This window comes from Aegilops tauschii, chromosome 4, assembly GCF_002575655.3.
Source record: "Aegilops tauschii subsp. strangulata cultivar AL8/78 chromosome 4, Aet v6.0, whole genome shotgun sequence".
In the NCBI taxonomy this organism is placed as follows: Eukaryota; Viridiplantae; Streptophyta; class Magnoliopsida; order Poales; family Poaceae; genus Aegilops; species Aegilops tauschii.
In genome coordinates, this window is record NC_053038.3 from 504,350,989 (window position 1) to 504,365,402 (window position 14,414).

General features: G+C 41.3%; 1 protein-coding gene across 1 annotated transcript; it reads left to right on the top strand.

Annotated features, from left to right (window-relative positions):
• The first annotated feature begins 6,344 nt into the window (after nt 1-6,344).
• On the top strand, nt 6,345-8,297 carry LOC109755427 (noroxomaritidine synthase 3). Its single transcript, XM_020314339.4, has one exon. The coding sequence runs from the start codon at nt 6,358-6,360 to the stop codon at nt 7,972-7,974; it is 1,617 nt and encodes a 538-aa protein (XP_020169928.3). The 5' UTR covers nt 6,345-6,357; the 3' UTR covers nt 7,975-8,297.
• The last annotated feature ends 6,117 nt before the right edge of the window (nt 8,298-14,414 follow it).

A 14,414-nucleotide genomic window follows, 5' to 3' on the forward strand; every position in this document is an offset into this window, starting at 1 on the left:
AAATTTCAGCCCGACCTCTTCTTCCTACACGCAACCCGGTCAATGACGCGGTTGTCCGTCCATTCGCCTCTTCTGCCCCTAGCATTGCTGCATCCGTTTTTCCACTGGAAAGATCGCCAATTACTGGTTGCTGCTGCGCTTGGCAGCTGCCCATGGTAGATCAAACCATGTTTCCCGCTGAAGCATGTTCCTTTGCGGGTAAATAAAAAATTCACACAATTTACATAGAAATTACACTTTTTGTAATATGCCAGAATAAACATACAATATTGGATTCTTTTTTTGCAGAATAGAAGTTTATTAACAATGAATAAATTACTGGCATTGGTAACTGATACATGACATATCCACTTCTAAAAATCAAACAATGAAGGTTTCTTAGAAAGAATGAATTAGTGGCATTTGTATTACCGTTTAAGAAAATAAAAATAAAAATAAAACAAATAATGAAAAAATTCGCACACAATTTATACAGAAATTGTGCCTTTTATAATACACAAGAATAAGAATATAATAGTGGAGTTTTGAAACAAATAAGTTTCCAAAGAAGGAATGAATTAGTGGCAGTGGTATTATCATTAAAATAAAATAATATAAAGAAACCGAAACCAAAACCAAAAATAAAATAATGAAGTTCTCAAACAAAGAATGAATTAGTGACATTGGTACTATCTTTTAAGAAGAAAAAATATATGAAAATGGATAAAATTTCCACACAATTCGCATTGAAATTGTACTTTTCCATAATATGTGAGAATGAGGATACAATAGTGGACTTTTGAAAAAAATATGTTTCCCAAGAAGGAATGAATTAGTGGCATAAAGAAGAAATAAATGAAAAAGGAAGAAAAATAATGAAGTTTCCTAAGGAAGCATAATTAGTGGCATTTGTCTTTTTAAGAAGAATGAAAATGAAATAAAAAACAAAATAATGATGTTTTCTAAGAAAGAATGAATTAGTGGTGTTGTTATTACTTTTAAGAAGAAAAGACATGAGATAGGATGACAAAATTTGCACACAATTTACATAGAAATTGTGGATTTTATAATAGTGGGATTTCAAATAAAATAAGTTTCCTAATAAGGAATGGATTAGTGGCATTTATATTACCATTAAACAAGAAAGAAAATGAAATAATAGATAAAATTAAAAAATGAAGTTTTCTAAGGAAAAAAATGAATTAGTGGCATTGGTATTACCTCATAAGAATAAAGATAATGAAATAAATTTGACAAATTTGCACACAATTTATACAAAAAATATGATTTTTATAATATGTAAAAAATATAATATAATAATGGAATTTTGGAAAAAGTAAGTTTCCTTAGAAGGAATGAATTAGTGACATTAGCATTACCCTTAAAGAAGAATGAAAAGGAAACGGAAACAAAAGCAAAAAAGTAAAATAATTAGGTATTCTAACGAAGAATGAATTAATGGCATTGGTATTATCCGTTAAAAAGAAACTAAATAAAATAACAAATAATGACAAAATTGTGCACATTTAAAAAAATCAAAATCAAAATAATGAAGTTTACTAAGAAATAGTTGGATTTCGAATATAATAGTTGAAATCGATGTTCAAATCTAGCATGGAAAAACTTTCATGGTTGAGGTGGGGCAGGAAGATATCTTCTAGCCAATGTCAAGGGGGTTCTATTGGGCAGAAAAAATTGAAGGCTGGTATTATATCGATTCTGTGTTTATGCACAAGCACATCAGCTTGCATATCAATATGGAGCGTGTTCCATATGGCGTATGGGGATCACAAATTTGGCGACTCTACTAGAGTTGTTATTAGAGTTGGTTGTAGGTTCTTTTCATTTAATTTATTTTTATTTCCTTTGTTGAAACTATTGATGGTTTCTTTAATTAAAATCGATGGTGAGGCTTTTTTGTCTCCAAAAAATTTCTATCGGAGCTGAGGCAGTTAGGTATGGGACCGACTAGATGTGAGTGGACTAAAAACTATATTTGGGCCAGTCACTTGTTTTGTGCGGAGTTCACCGTCGGTCGTTGCTCCGCCACCTTTGGCAACGTTTGCTACTCTAATATCAGGATTACCAGCTCCATATGCGGACATATGCATCTTCAGTTTAGCTGCTTTCCTTAGTGCTAAGCACAATACAAATTCCAATCGACAACCTAGCTCAATAGGGATGCGCTGCACACGAGCTAGCTTTGTATCCGGACCACGCTAGCTACAGACATTCAAATATCATTGTGAATTTTTATTCTCAACACAGAAGGTTAACCTCATGTAAACATAGAACCTCATCTAGACATTCAACTAGCTCATGTACAAACTAACAGCTCGTACCGAATCGACGTAGTAAATTTGCATTGACTATTACTTTAGGAATTAAAAGTAATACTGATAATCTTCAGGTTCATTGAGTAGTTCAAAGTTACGATTAGTGGAACATACATACATGAATAAATAAAGATATAATAGTGAAACTTTTGCAAAAAAAAATCTAAGAAGGAATGGATTAGTGACATTAGTATTACTTTTAAATAAAAACAAAAAATTCACACAAAAAATTGCACTTTTTGTAATATGCAAGAGTTATCATATAATACTGGATTTGTTTTCTGCAAAATAGAGGTTTTGTAAGAATGAATAGTGACATTGGTATTTGATCCATGACATCTCCACTTCTAAAAATAAAAAATAATGAAGGTTTCTAAGAAAGAATGACTTAGTGGCACTGGTATTACCCTTTAAGAAAATGGAAATAAAAATAAAAATAAAATTGACAAAATTAGCACACAAGTTTCACAGAAATTATGCTTTTTTATAATATGCAAAAGTAAGAATATAATAGCGGAGTTTCAAAAGATGTAAGTTTCCCAAGAAGGAATGAGTTAGTGGCATTTTTATCAGTAAAATAGAAATAAAATAATAATAATGAAGTTTTCTAACGAAGAATGAATTGGCTGCATTTGTATTACCCCTTAAGAAGAAACAAAATGAAAAAATGACAAAATTTTCACACAATTTACATAGAAATTGCGCTTTTCCATAATAAGAGAGGATGGCATATAATAATGGCATTTCGGGGAAAATAAGTTTCCTAATAAGGAAAGAATTAGTGGCATTGGCATTACCCTTAAAGAAGATGGAAAATGAAGCAAAAAAAATAATAATGAAGTTTGCTAAGGAAGAATAATTAGTGTTATTAGTATCACCCTTTAAGAAGAATGAAAATGAAAAATAAATCAAACAAATAATGACAAAATTTGCTCACAATTTACATAGAAATGGCTTTTTTATACTACACAAAAAAGAATATAATATTGCAATTTCATAAAAAGTAAGTTTCATAAGAGGGAAGGAATTAGTGGCATTGGTATTACCCTTAAATAAGAAAGAAAATAAAAGAAAAACAAAAACAAAAACAAAATAATGATGTTTTCGAACGAAGAATGAATTAGTGGCATTGGTATTACGTTTAGGAACAACAAAAATGAAAAAGGAGGCCAAAATCTGAACACAATTTACACTAAAAATTTGCCTTTTACGATATGCGAGAATAAGAATATAATAGTGGAAGTTCAAAAAAAAAATTCCTAAGTAGGGATGGATTAGTGGCATTGATATTACCACTAAAAAAGAAAGAAAATGAAACAAAAACTAAATAATGAAGTTTTCTTAGGAAAAATGAATTAGTGGCATTGGTACGGTATTACCCTCTAAGAATAAAGAAAATGAAAAAAAGAAATAATGATAAAATTTGCAAACAATTTACACAATTTTTCTTTATTATAATATATAAACATAAGAGTATAATAGTGGAATCTTAGAAAAAATGAGTTACCTAAGAATGAGTGAATTTGTGACATTGGTATTTCCCTTAGACAAGAAAGAAAATTAAACAAACAAAATAATGAAGTTTTCTAATGAAGAATGAATTTGTTGCATTGGTATTATCCTTTTAAAAAGGAACTAAATAAAAAATGACAAAATTTGTGCACAACTAAAAAATCAAAATAATGAAGTTTCCTAAGAAAGAATGAATTAGTGACATTGGTATTACCCTTTAAGAAAATAAAAAAGAATCTAAAATAAATAATAACGAAATTGCACACAATTACACAGAAATTGCACATTTTTAATATATGCGAGAATAAACACATATGATAGTGGAATTTTGTAAAAATAAGTTCCCTATGAAGGAATGAATTAGTGGCATTTGTATCCATTAAACAGAGTATAAATAAAAATTAAAAAAATTAAAAAATAAATTTTGTAAGAAAGAATGAATTAGTATAATTGGTATTACCTTTTAAGAAGGAAAAAATGTGCACACAGTTTGCACTGAAATTGCACTTTTTTAATATGGAAATATTAATCATATAGTAGTGCAATTTGGCACATACTTGTATAGCACTCCCTCCGTTTCATAATATTTGTCGAGGTTTTAGGTCAAATCCATGAAAAGAATTATGGAATGAAAGGAGTATTTGTGGGCATATATTTGCACTCACCTAGCATTCCAAAAATATCCATAAATGAAAAAAAAAACCAACTAACACTAAAAAAATAAAAAATAAAAAATAAAGAAAAAAGGATAAAAAGAGAAAAAAAATAAAGGGAGAAAGGGGAAGGTTGGGTCGCACATGGTAATGTTCTTCGGCCCACTACGGAATCAACTGACCCTAATATGTGGTTAGCCGATTTAACACAACCCAAACACCTCAGAGGACAAATCGGGAAAAATAGCAACACGAATCACAAAGCAATACAACGACACAAAAAATCGTCTAGCCCGAAATAAAATTTCAGGTGACTTACATGTAGCTAAATTGATTAGGTATGCAGGTTCTTCTCCGCTTTGACTCGTGTCAAAGCAAATGTTGCCTATATTGACTCTTGTAAGTTGCACAAGACTAGTTAAAAGACGAATCATCGCTAATCATCCGCATTTGTAAAACACTTCTGATATAATGAAATTCAACGTCAAGCATCGACAATTTTTTCCACAATTGCTTTTCATGTATCAGTTTGGACCTTTTATTTCTTAATTGATACCGATTCCTGACATAGGAAATAACTAATTTGCTAGTATTTGTGTTCTTCATGTTACTGTCATCTTTGGCTCACCATCCCTCATGAGTCATGAGGTCACTGCTATGAGCACTCTCTCTCCTTTCCTTCTCGCTAGAAGTTACTACTCCCTCTGTTCGGAAAAGCTTGTCCCAAGCTTGTTTCTCAAATGGATGTATCTAGCACTAACTTGGTGCTAGATACATTCATTTGAGGGACAAGTTTTTTCGGATGGAGAGAGTACAAGCTAAAAAGTTTTTACTTGAGCGAAAGCTAAAATGTTGTTTACTTGAGCGAAAGCTAAAATGTTGTTGGTTCAAATGCACTTAACATCTCTAAGACATCATATATTTTACAAATATGAGTAAACTAGGGGTGCTAAAAGAATTAAGGTTCAGCTGACCCCACAAATAACACTTAGATCGTCACTGCCCCCTCTCCTCTACCATCTCAGCCTAAAGCCTAAGGGCATCTACTGCCGGACTGATCAAATTTGGCCCCTCTAACGTCCGCGGACGCGCCTGGTCAGCGTTCGGGCGTGTCCGCCGTTTTGACTCCCTATTTTTCGTTCACGCAGCCATGTCCCTCACTTTTCTCGTTATATGTCCGGTCACATGCATGTGATTTGTGGAGAAGAAAAGAGAAAGTGAAAATAAATAATAAAGAAAAAAAAGATGCTCGGTGGTGGACCCAATCCTATGTGACGGATGCAGGACCACTAACCGGACACGCCAGGGCACTCCTCATACCCATCTCATATATGAGATGAATATGAGGGCTGCCGGACAACCCGGACATTTAAGGAGACTTTGAGGAATCCGGCTGGGTCAACCTTTTGCTTCTCTCTCCTGTCTGGTCAATTGTCCCTACATTCGACCGGTCAATTTGAGGAGTAGTCCAGTTGTAGATGCTCTAACTCTTCCAGTTTCGCATCCTCGTAGTCTCTGCGTCAGTTCATGTCCCACCTTGTCTCCGTCATTGTAGTCTCTGCGCCAGTTCCTGCCCTATCGATGGCGAAAATATCAACAAAAGCTCAAAAGAATTTCAGTTGCGTGGATAATGGCATACCTTCCTCAAAAACACAGACCATACATTTTCCCTTTCGAAGAGAACATATATGAGATCCACATAATTCTCACTCACAGATATTGGATATGATATGTAGGAGCACATAATTCCATTTTATATCGAAAACCAGAAAGTAGAATTTAAAAAGAGAGATCCTACTGATGACCCCAATCACCATACTGTAAGCTGATGGGAGACACCTCACCAACCTATGAAACACATTTACTCATCATCATACATGCATGCAAGAGTGCGTCCATATAAGCCCATATGTTGCACCGGTGGCTTCCCATCTTCTTCCAAGCCAGCCATGGATTCCCTCCTCTGGTCCGTGGAGCTCCTCTCCCTCCTTTGCTTCTTCGTCTTCTACTACCGCCACCTCCAGTCCAAGAAAATAAGCAAGGCGGAGCCGACCGAATGGCCAATCCTGGGCCATCTTTTCGGCATGGTCGCCAACCTGTCCCACTTCCATGACTGGGCCACCGGCATCCTGGCCGGCACGCGCTACAACTTCGAAGCTCGCGCCGGGATCACCGGCGTCCGCTTCTTCGTCACCTGCGACCCCGCCAACGTGCGCCACATCTTCACCTCCAACTTCGCCAACTACCCCAAGGGCGACGAGTTCGCCGAGATCTTCGACGTCTTCGGCGACGGCATCTTCAACGCCGACGGCGACTCCTGGCGCCGCCAGCGTGCCAAGTCACAGCTCATCATGGCGGGCCCTCGCTTCCGCGCCTTCTCGGCGCGCTACAGCCGCGACAAGGTGGAGAGGAGCCTCCTGCCTTTCCTCGCCCACGCCGCCGAGGCCGGGTCCACACCCTGCGACCTGCACGACGTGTTCCTGCGCCTGACGTTCGACATGACCTGCAACCTCGTCTTCGGCGTCGACCCCGGGTGCCTGCAGATTGACCTCCCCGTGGTGCCCTTCGCGCGCGCCATGGACGACGTGCTCGAGACGCTCTTTCTCCGCCACATCATCTCGCCCGCGTGCTGGAAGCTCATGTACCGGTATGAGGTCGGCACCGAGAGGAAGATGGCCGCGGCTCGTAGGACCATCGACCGGTTCGCCGCGGACACCATCGCGAAACGCAGGGCCGACCACAAGCTCGGCGACGAGGGCGTCACCGACTCGTCCGACATGCTCTCGTCCTTCATCTGCAACGGTGACGCGAGCGAGTACAGCGACGACTTCTTGCGTGACACCACGGTGAACCTCCTCCTCGCCGGCCGGGACACCACCGGCGCGGCGCTGTCCTGGTTCTTCTACCTGCTCTCCAAGAACCCACGCGTCGAGCAGAAGATCCTGGACGAACTGGCGCCGATCGCTTCCCGGAAGAAGCAGCTGGCGGGCGACGACGGCATGGCGGTGTTCGACGTGAGCGAGCTGAGCGGCATGGTGTACCTGCACGCGGCGCTGTGCGAGTGCCTGAGGCTGTACCCGTCCGTGCCCTTCGAGCACAAGGCGGCGGTGGCCGACGACGTGCTCCCCAGCGGGCACGAGATGAAGGCCGGCGACAAGATACTCATCTTCTCCTACTGCATGGCGAGGATGGAGGGCGTGTGGGGCAAGGACTGCATGGAGTTCAGGCCGGAGAGGTGGGTCACCGCCGACGGGAAGCTGAGGTACGAGCCGTCCTACAAGTTCATCTCCTTCAACGCCGGACCCAGGACCTGCCTCGGCAAGGAGATGGCGTTCGTGCAGATGAAGACCGCCGCGGCGGCCGTGCTCTGGAACTTCGCAGTCAAGACCGTGCCTGACCACGTCGTCGAGCCGAAGCTGTCCATCATTCTCCACATGAAGAACGGGCTCGCCGTCACGGTCAAGAGGAGGAACGTCGCGGGCGTGCATGGCTAGCTAGTACGTACCTACGTGCCTACTACCTACATGTCTCGGCCACAAAGTATACGGGCCGTATATATGTAACGTAGCTACACGTACGTACATGTACACGTATTATATGTATGCAAAAAGAGTGGCATGTGTGCTTACTAATAGTGTAATGGTGTTCCATACTACAAGAATATATAAAAATATAAGAAAAATAGACGTGTGTAGGTGTGCGTTGTGACATGTGTGTAAGCTGTATGTGTGTGTTCCCTAAATAGAAAATGGAGGCATGGGCACGAGCTTGGATGCATGATCCATACAGCTTGGATGCTTGTCCCAGCTGCACACTATATTTTCGCACACGCTGCCTATATACATTTCTGGAAGTTATCATATGCATGCTCACTTTCTTATTCGTTATGCATATCACACTTTTGTATGCTACATCATTTTGCATCTAGCAGTAGCCCGTAGCTAGACCGGGAGAGGCAGACTTGGATTGGAAGCAGCATTAATTCGGGAAACGGCCGGGGTCAGATATTCAGATAGATATCCATGTTCCACATGCGTTTGTTGAATAGTGTGCCACGCACAGGACAGGGTATCAACCGATCCATATATGGTAGTAATATAGATCAGCACGCATGGGGTACTAGATAGGGGCAGGAGCTAGAAAGAAGGAACTGTGTACGTATGAATAATTCAACTTTGTTGCGCAAAAAAAAAGAGAATAATTCAACTTTCCCAACAATGTTTGGCATTCGTGTCCTTCCATCCGATAATCTTCCCCCTCCAACCAATCATGTCAATAATTTTGCGGTCATGTTTGCACAACTGCACTCCAATCAGCGGGAATACTACTATAGACTACTGAGTTCTGACCAATCTCTATGCTCCCGAATATTCGTTCGTACATGAATGCTTCACGTCTATTCTACTTAACGCACACTAGTGGCACTTCCCACCGGGACACGACTCTTCTGATTCCGAGCTAATGTGAGCTTGGATGAACAGTAAAAGCAAAAAATTCAAAAAAATTCCAATGTTATGGGTTTGATCTAAACGTGTGAGTTTCTCTACCATGCACCATACATTATTGCGTACTAATACAACTTAAAATCTCAACATAAATAGATTTTGAGATGTTCAACCTTTTACATTGATACTTTTGCTTTTTTGTTTCTGCTGAGATTTCGCACGGAGCATAAATTTTGACTGAGTTTATCTTCTACTCTATATAATGTTTAGAAATCAAAACTAAAATCCTGCAGTAACGACGTGTAAGGTGTCCTCTAGTCAATTTGTGTTGCATCCCATCCTCCAGTCCCATTTGACCGTCGGCTGAAATGGGTATTTTTTTTCCAGTTTTTAACCACTTTGGGCAGCAGTGCTTTTCCCTACTCTAGGGCATCACTTGTCTCCATCAGTTGAGCGCTTGGTATCTTGTAGGTTGGCTAGCTAAGGGCCTGTTTGGTTTCAAATAAGTCATCAACTTATAAGTCGAAAAGTGAAAAAAGTGACTTATTTTGCCAAACAGATCCAACTTATAAGTCACCCCAACTTATAAGTCATAAGTTGCCCCACCCCAACTTAACTATCTCTTGCGAGCGACTCTACACTACAGTGCGGAGCTGTTTGAGCCACGCTACCGCCACATTCGCCGATGTGATGTCTCAAGCAAGGCGCGTGTGGTTCCAAAGGTGGTACCGATCGGCGACCCCGGACAAAACAGCCTGATGTAGCTAGCTTGCTTGCTGGAGACTGAGACACTTGCCCTGGTCCGTGTTGCTCTGTGTGTATGTACTTATCCTGCTGCTGGGCCTCCTTATGTCCGAACCCTCAAATTCATCCAACCCCATGCAACATGCGGCCTCCTCAGCGGCCCCGGGGAGCAGCACTCCGCACCCGGGCACATAGGCCAGTTCAAAGGGCCCGATTAGAGAGCGCCTCAAACCCCTTCATACGTTCCGGTGGACGGCCGATCACTAACCGATAAAAAATCCGATTTAGATGAACGCCTTAAACCGGTCTCAAACGTCGAGCTAACCGACACCTCTTATATCCAGGTCGAATATGGGGCGGACGTAGGGTGGTTCGGGCGTGACCGGGCACATCCTTCATGTCGGATCCGGCCATGCTTGTCCATCTAATCCCACATATATTCGTCCCCATCCGTTCCCCCGACCAACCCTAGCCACTCCCTTCCACTCCACTCCGCCACATAAGCTCCCGTCCGGCAATCTCCGGCATGGCGGGCAGCGGATCCCCGAGTCCTACATTTCCAGATCCTTCGACCCCGATTTCATCCCACGCAGCCCCGAGGAGTAGATGACCATCTGGCTTGCCCTCCGTCGCTTCCGGGAGGACGCCACCCGACGGTAGCACTCGGAGTCCTTCCGCCGGGAATCCATTTGCGTTTGCCCAAATGATGCATGCATCCGCCGCGAGGTGTGTCGCCGCTGCCTCATCGGAGGCGGTGTGGTCCATCTTGGGTCCGAACAAAGTGACGGGCGCGCAACCCCTTCGTTGGCGCGTCGAGCAGGAGGTGAACACATGGGCGTCGTTTCACGCAAACATGGCGCGGCGTGCCCGCCGTGCGAGGCAGCGGGCACAGGAGACGACGGCAGCCCTCGCGGCGATGGACGTTGGTGAGGCAGAGTCGCATTCTCTGACACCCCGTATGGTGCACCAGTCCAGGCGCTGCAGACGCATCGTGGTGGATGTCGCCGACTACTCCCAATACGGATCTGATGTCTACTACGCAACCTTCTTCTTGTAGACGTTGTTGGGCCTCCAAGTGCAGAGGTTTGTAGGACAGTAGCAAATTTCCCTCAAGTGGATGACCTAAGGTTTATCAATCCGTGGGAGGCGTAGGATGAAGATGGTCTCTCTCAAACAACCCTGCAACCAAATAACAAAGAGTCTCTTGTGTCCCCAACACGCCCAATACAATGATAAATTGTATAGGTGCACTAGTTCGGCGAAGAGATGGTGATACAAGTGTAATATGGATAGTAGATATATGTTTTTGTAATATGAAAATATAAAAACAGCAAGGTAACTAATGATAAAAGTGAGCACAAACGGTATTGCAATGCGTTGAAACAAGGCCTAGGGTTCATACTTTCACTAGTGTAAGTTCTCTCAACAATAATAACATAATTGGATCATATAACTATGCCTCAACATGCAACAAAGAGTCACTCCAAAGTCACTAATAGTGGAGAACAAACGAAGAGATTATTGCAGGGTACGAAACCACCTCAAAGTTATCCTTTCTGATCGATCTATTCAAGTGTCCGTAGTAAAATAGCACGAAGCTATTCTTTCCGTTCAATCTATCCTAGAGTTCGTACTAGAATAACACCTTAAGACACAAATCAACCAAAACCCTAATGTCACCTAGATACTCCAATGTCACCTCAAGTATCCGTGAGTTTGATTATACGATATGCATCACACAATCTCAGATTCATCTATCCAACCTACACAAAGAACTTCAAAGAGTGCCCCAAAGTTTCTACCGGAGAGTCAAGACGAAAACGTGTGCCAACCCCTATGCATAAGTTCACAAGGTCACTGAACCCGCAAGTTGATCACCAAAACATACATCAAGTAGATCACGTGATATCCCATTGTCACCACAGATAAGCACATGCAAGACATACATCAAGTGTTCTCAAATCCTTAAAGACTCAATCCGATAAGATAACTTCAAAGGAAAAACTCAATCCATTACAAGAGAATAGAGGGGGAGAAACATCATAAGATCCAACTATAATAGCAAAGCTCGCGATACATCAAGATCGTGCCAAATCAAGAACACGAGAGAGAGAGAGATAAACACATAACTACTGGTACATACCCCCAGCCCCGAGGGTGAACTACTCCCTCCTCGTCATGGAGAGCGCCGGGATGATGAAGATGGCCACCGGTGATGGATCCCTCCTCCGGCAGGGTGCCGGAACAGGGTCCCGATTGGTTTTTGGTGGCTACAGAGGCTTGCGGCGGCGGAACTCCCGATCTAGGTTATGTTCTAGAGGTTTCAATATTTATAGGAATTTTTGGCGTCGGGAACAAGTCAGGGAGGTGCCCGAGTCGTCCACGAGGTAGGGCGGCGCGCCGGGGGGGGGGGGGGGATGGGCGCGCCCCCGCCCCTCGTGGGCAGCCCGGGACTCTTCTGGTCCAACTCTTTTACTCCGGGGTCTTCTTTTGGTCCATAAAAAATCGTCAAAAATTGGCACGTCCATTGGACACCGTTTGGTATTCGTTTTCTGTAAAACTCAAAAACAAGGAAAAAACAGAAACTGGCATGGGCTCTAGGTTAATAGGTTAGTCCCAAAAATCATATAAAATAGCATATAAATGCATATAAAACATCCTAGATGGATAATATAATAGCATGGAATAATCAAAAATTATAGATACGTTGGAGACGTATCAAGCATCCCCAAGCTTAATTCCTGCTCATCCTCGAGTAGGTAAATGGTAAAAGCAGAATTTTTGATGTGGAATGCTACCTAACATATTTATCAATGTAATCTTCTTTATTGTGGTAAGAATATTCAGATCCATAAGATTCAAAACAAAAGTTTAATATTGACATGAAAACAATAATACTTCAAGCATACTAATAAAGCAATCATGTCTTCTCAAAATAACATGGCCAAAGAAAGCTATCCCTACAAAATCATATAGTCTGGCTATGCTCTATCTTCATCACACAAAATATTTAAATCATGCACAACCCCGATGACAAGCCAAGCAATTGTTTCATACTTTTGATGTTCTCAAACTTTTTCAATCTTCACGCAATACATGAGCGTGAGCCATGGACATAGCACTATATGTGGAATAGAATGGTGGTTGTGGAGAAGACAAAAAGGAGAAGATAGTCTCACATCAACTAGGCGTATCAACGGGCTATGGAGATGCCCATCAATAGATATCAATGTGAGTGAGTAGGGATTGCCATGCAACGGATGCACTAGAGCTATAAGTGTATGAAAGCTCAACAAAATAAACTAAGTGGGTGTGGATCCAACTCGCTTGCTCACGAAGACCTAGGGCATTTTGAGGAAGCCCATCATTGGAATATACAAGCCAAGTTCTATAATGAAAGATTCCCACTAGTATATGAAAGTGACAACATAGGAGACTCTCTATCATGAAGATCATGGTGCTACTTTGAAGCACAAGTGTGGTAAAAGGATAGTAGCATTGCCCCTTCTCTCTTTTTCTCTCATTTTTGGGCCTTTTTTTATGGCCTCTCTTTTCCTTTTTTTTATTTGGGCTTCTTTGGCCTCTTTTATTTATTTTTTTTGTCTGGAGTCTCATCCCGACTTGTGGGGGAATCATAGTCTCCATCATCTTTTCCTCACTGGGACAATGCTCTAATAATGATGACCATCACACTTTTATTTACTTACAACTCGATACTTAGAACAAAATATGACTCTATGTGAATGCCTCCGGCGGTGTACCGGGATGTGCAATGAATCAAGAGTGACATGTATGAAAGAATTATGAACGGTGGCTTTGCCACAAATACGATGTCAACTACATGATCATGCAAAGCCATATGACAATGATGGAGCGTGTCATAATAAACGGAACGGTGGAAAGTTGCATGGAAATATATCTCGGAATGGCTATGGAAATGCCATAATAGGTAGGTATGGTTGCTGTTTTGAGGAAGGTATATGGTGGGTGTATGGTACCAGCGAAAGTTGCGCGGTATTAGAGAGGCTAGCAATGGTGGAAGGGTGAGAGTGCGTATAATCCATGGACTCAACATTAGTCTTAAAGAACTCACATACTTATTGCAAAAATCTATTAGTTATCGAAACGAAGTACTACGCGCATGCTCCTAGGGGGATAGATTGGTAGGAAAAGACCATCGCTCGTCCCCGACCGCCACTCGTAAGGAAGACAATCAATAAATAAATCATGCTCCGACTTCATCACATAACGGTTCACCATACGTGCATGCTACGGGAATCACAAACTTTAACACAAGTATTTCTCAAATTCACAACTACTCACTAGCATGACTCTAATATCACCATCTTCATATCTCAAAATAATCATAAAGAATCAAACTTCTCATAGTATTCAATGCACTTTATATGAAAGTTTTTATTATATCCCTCTTGGATGCCCATCATATTAGGACTAAATTCATAACCAAAGCAAACTACCATGCTGTTTAGAGACTCTCAAAATGATATAAGTGAAGCATGAGAGTTCATCTATCTCTTCAAAATAAAACCACCGCCGTGCTCTAAGAGGATATAAGTGAAGCACTAGAGCAAATGACAAACTACTTCGAAAGATATAAGTGAAGATCAATGAGTAGTTGAATAGTTATGTAACTATGTGAAGACTCTCTAACATTTAAGAATTTAAGATCTTGGTATTTATTCAAACAGAAGGAAAAACAAAAGAAAATAAAATGACGCTCCAAG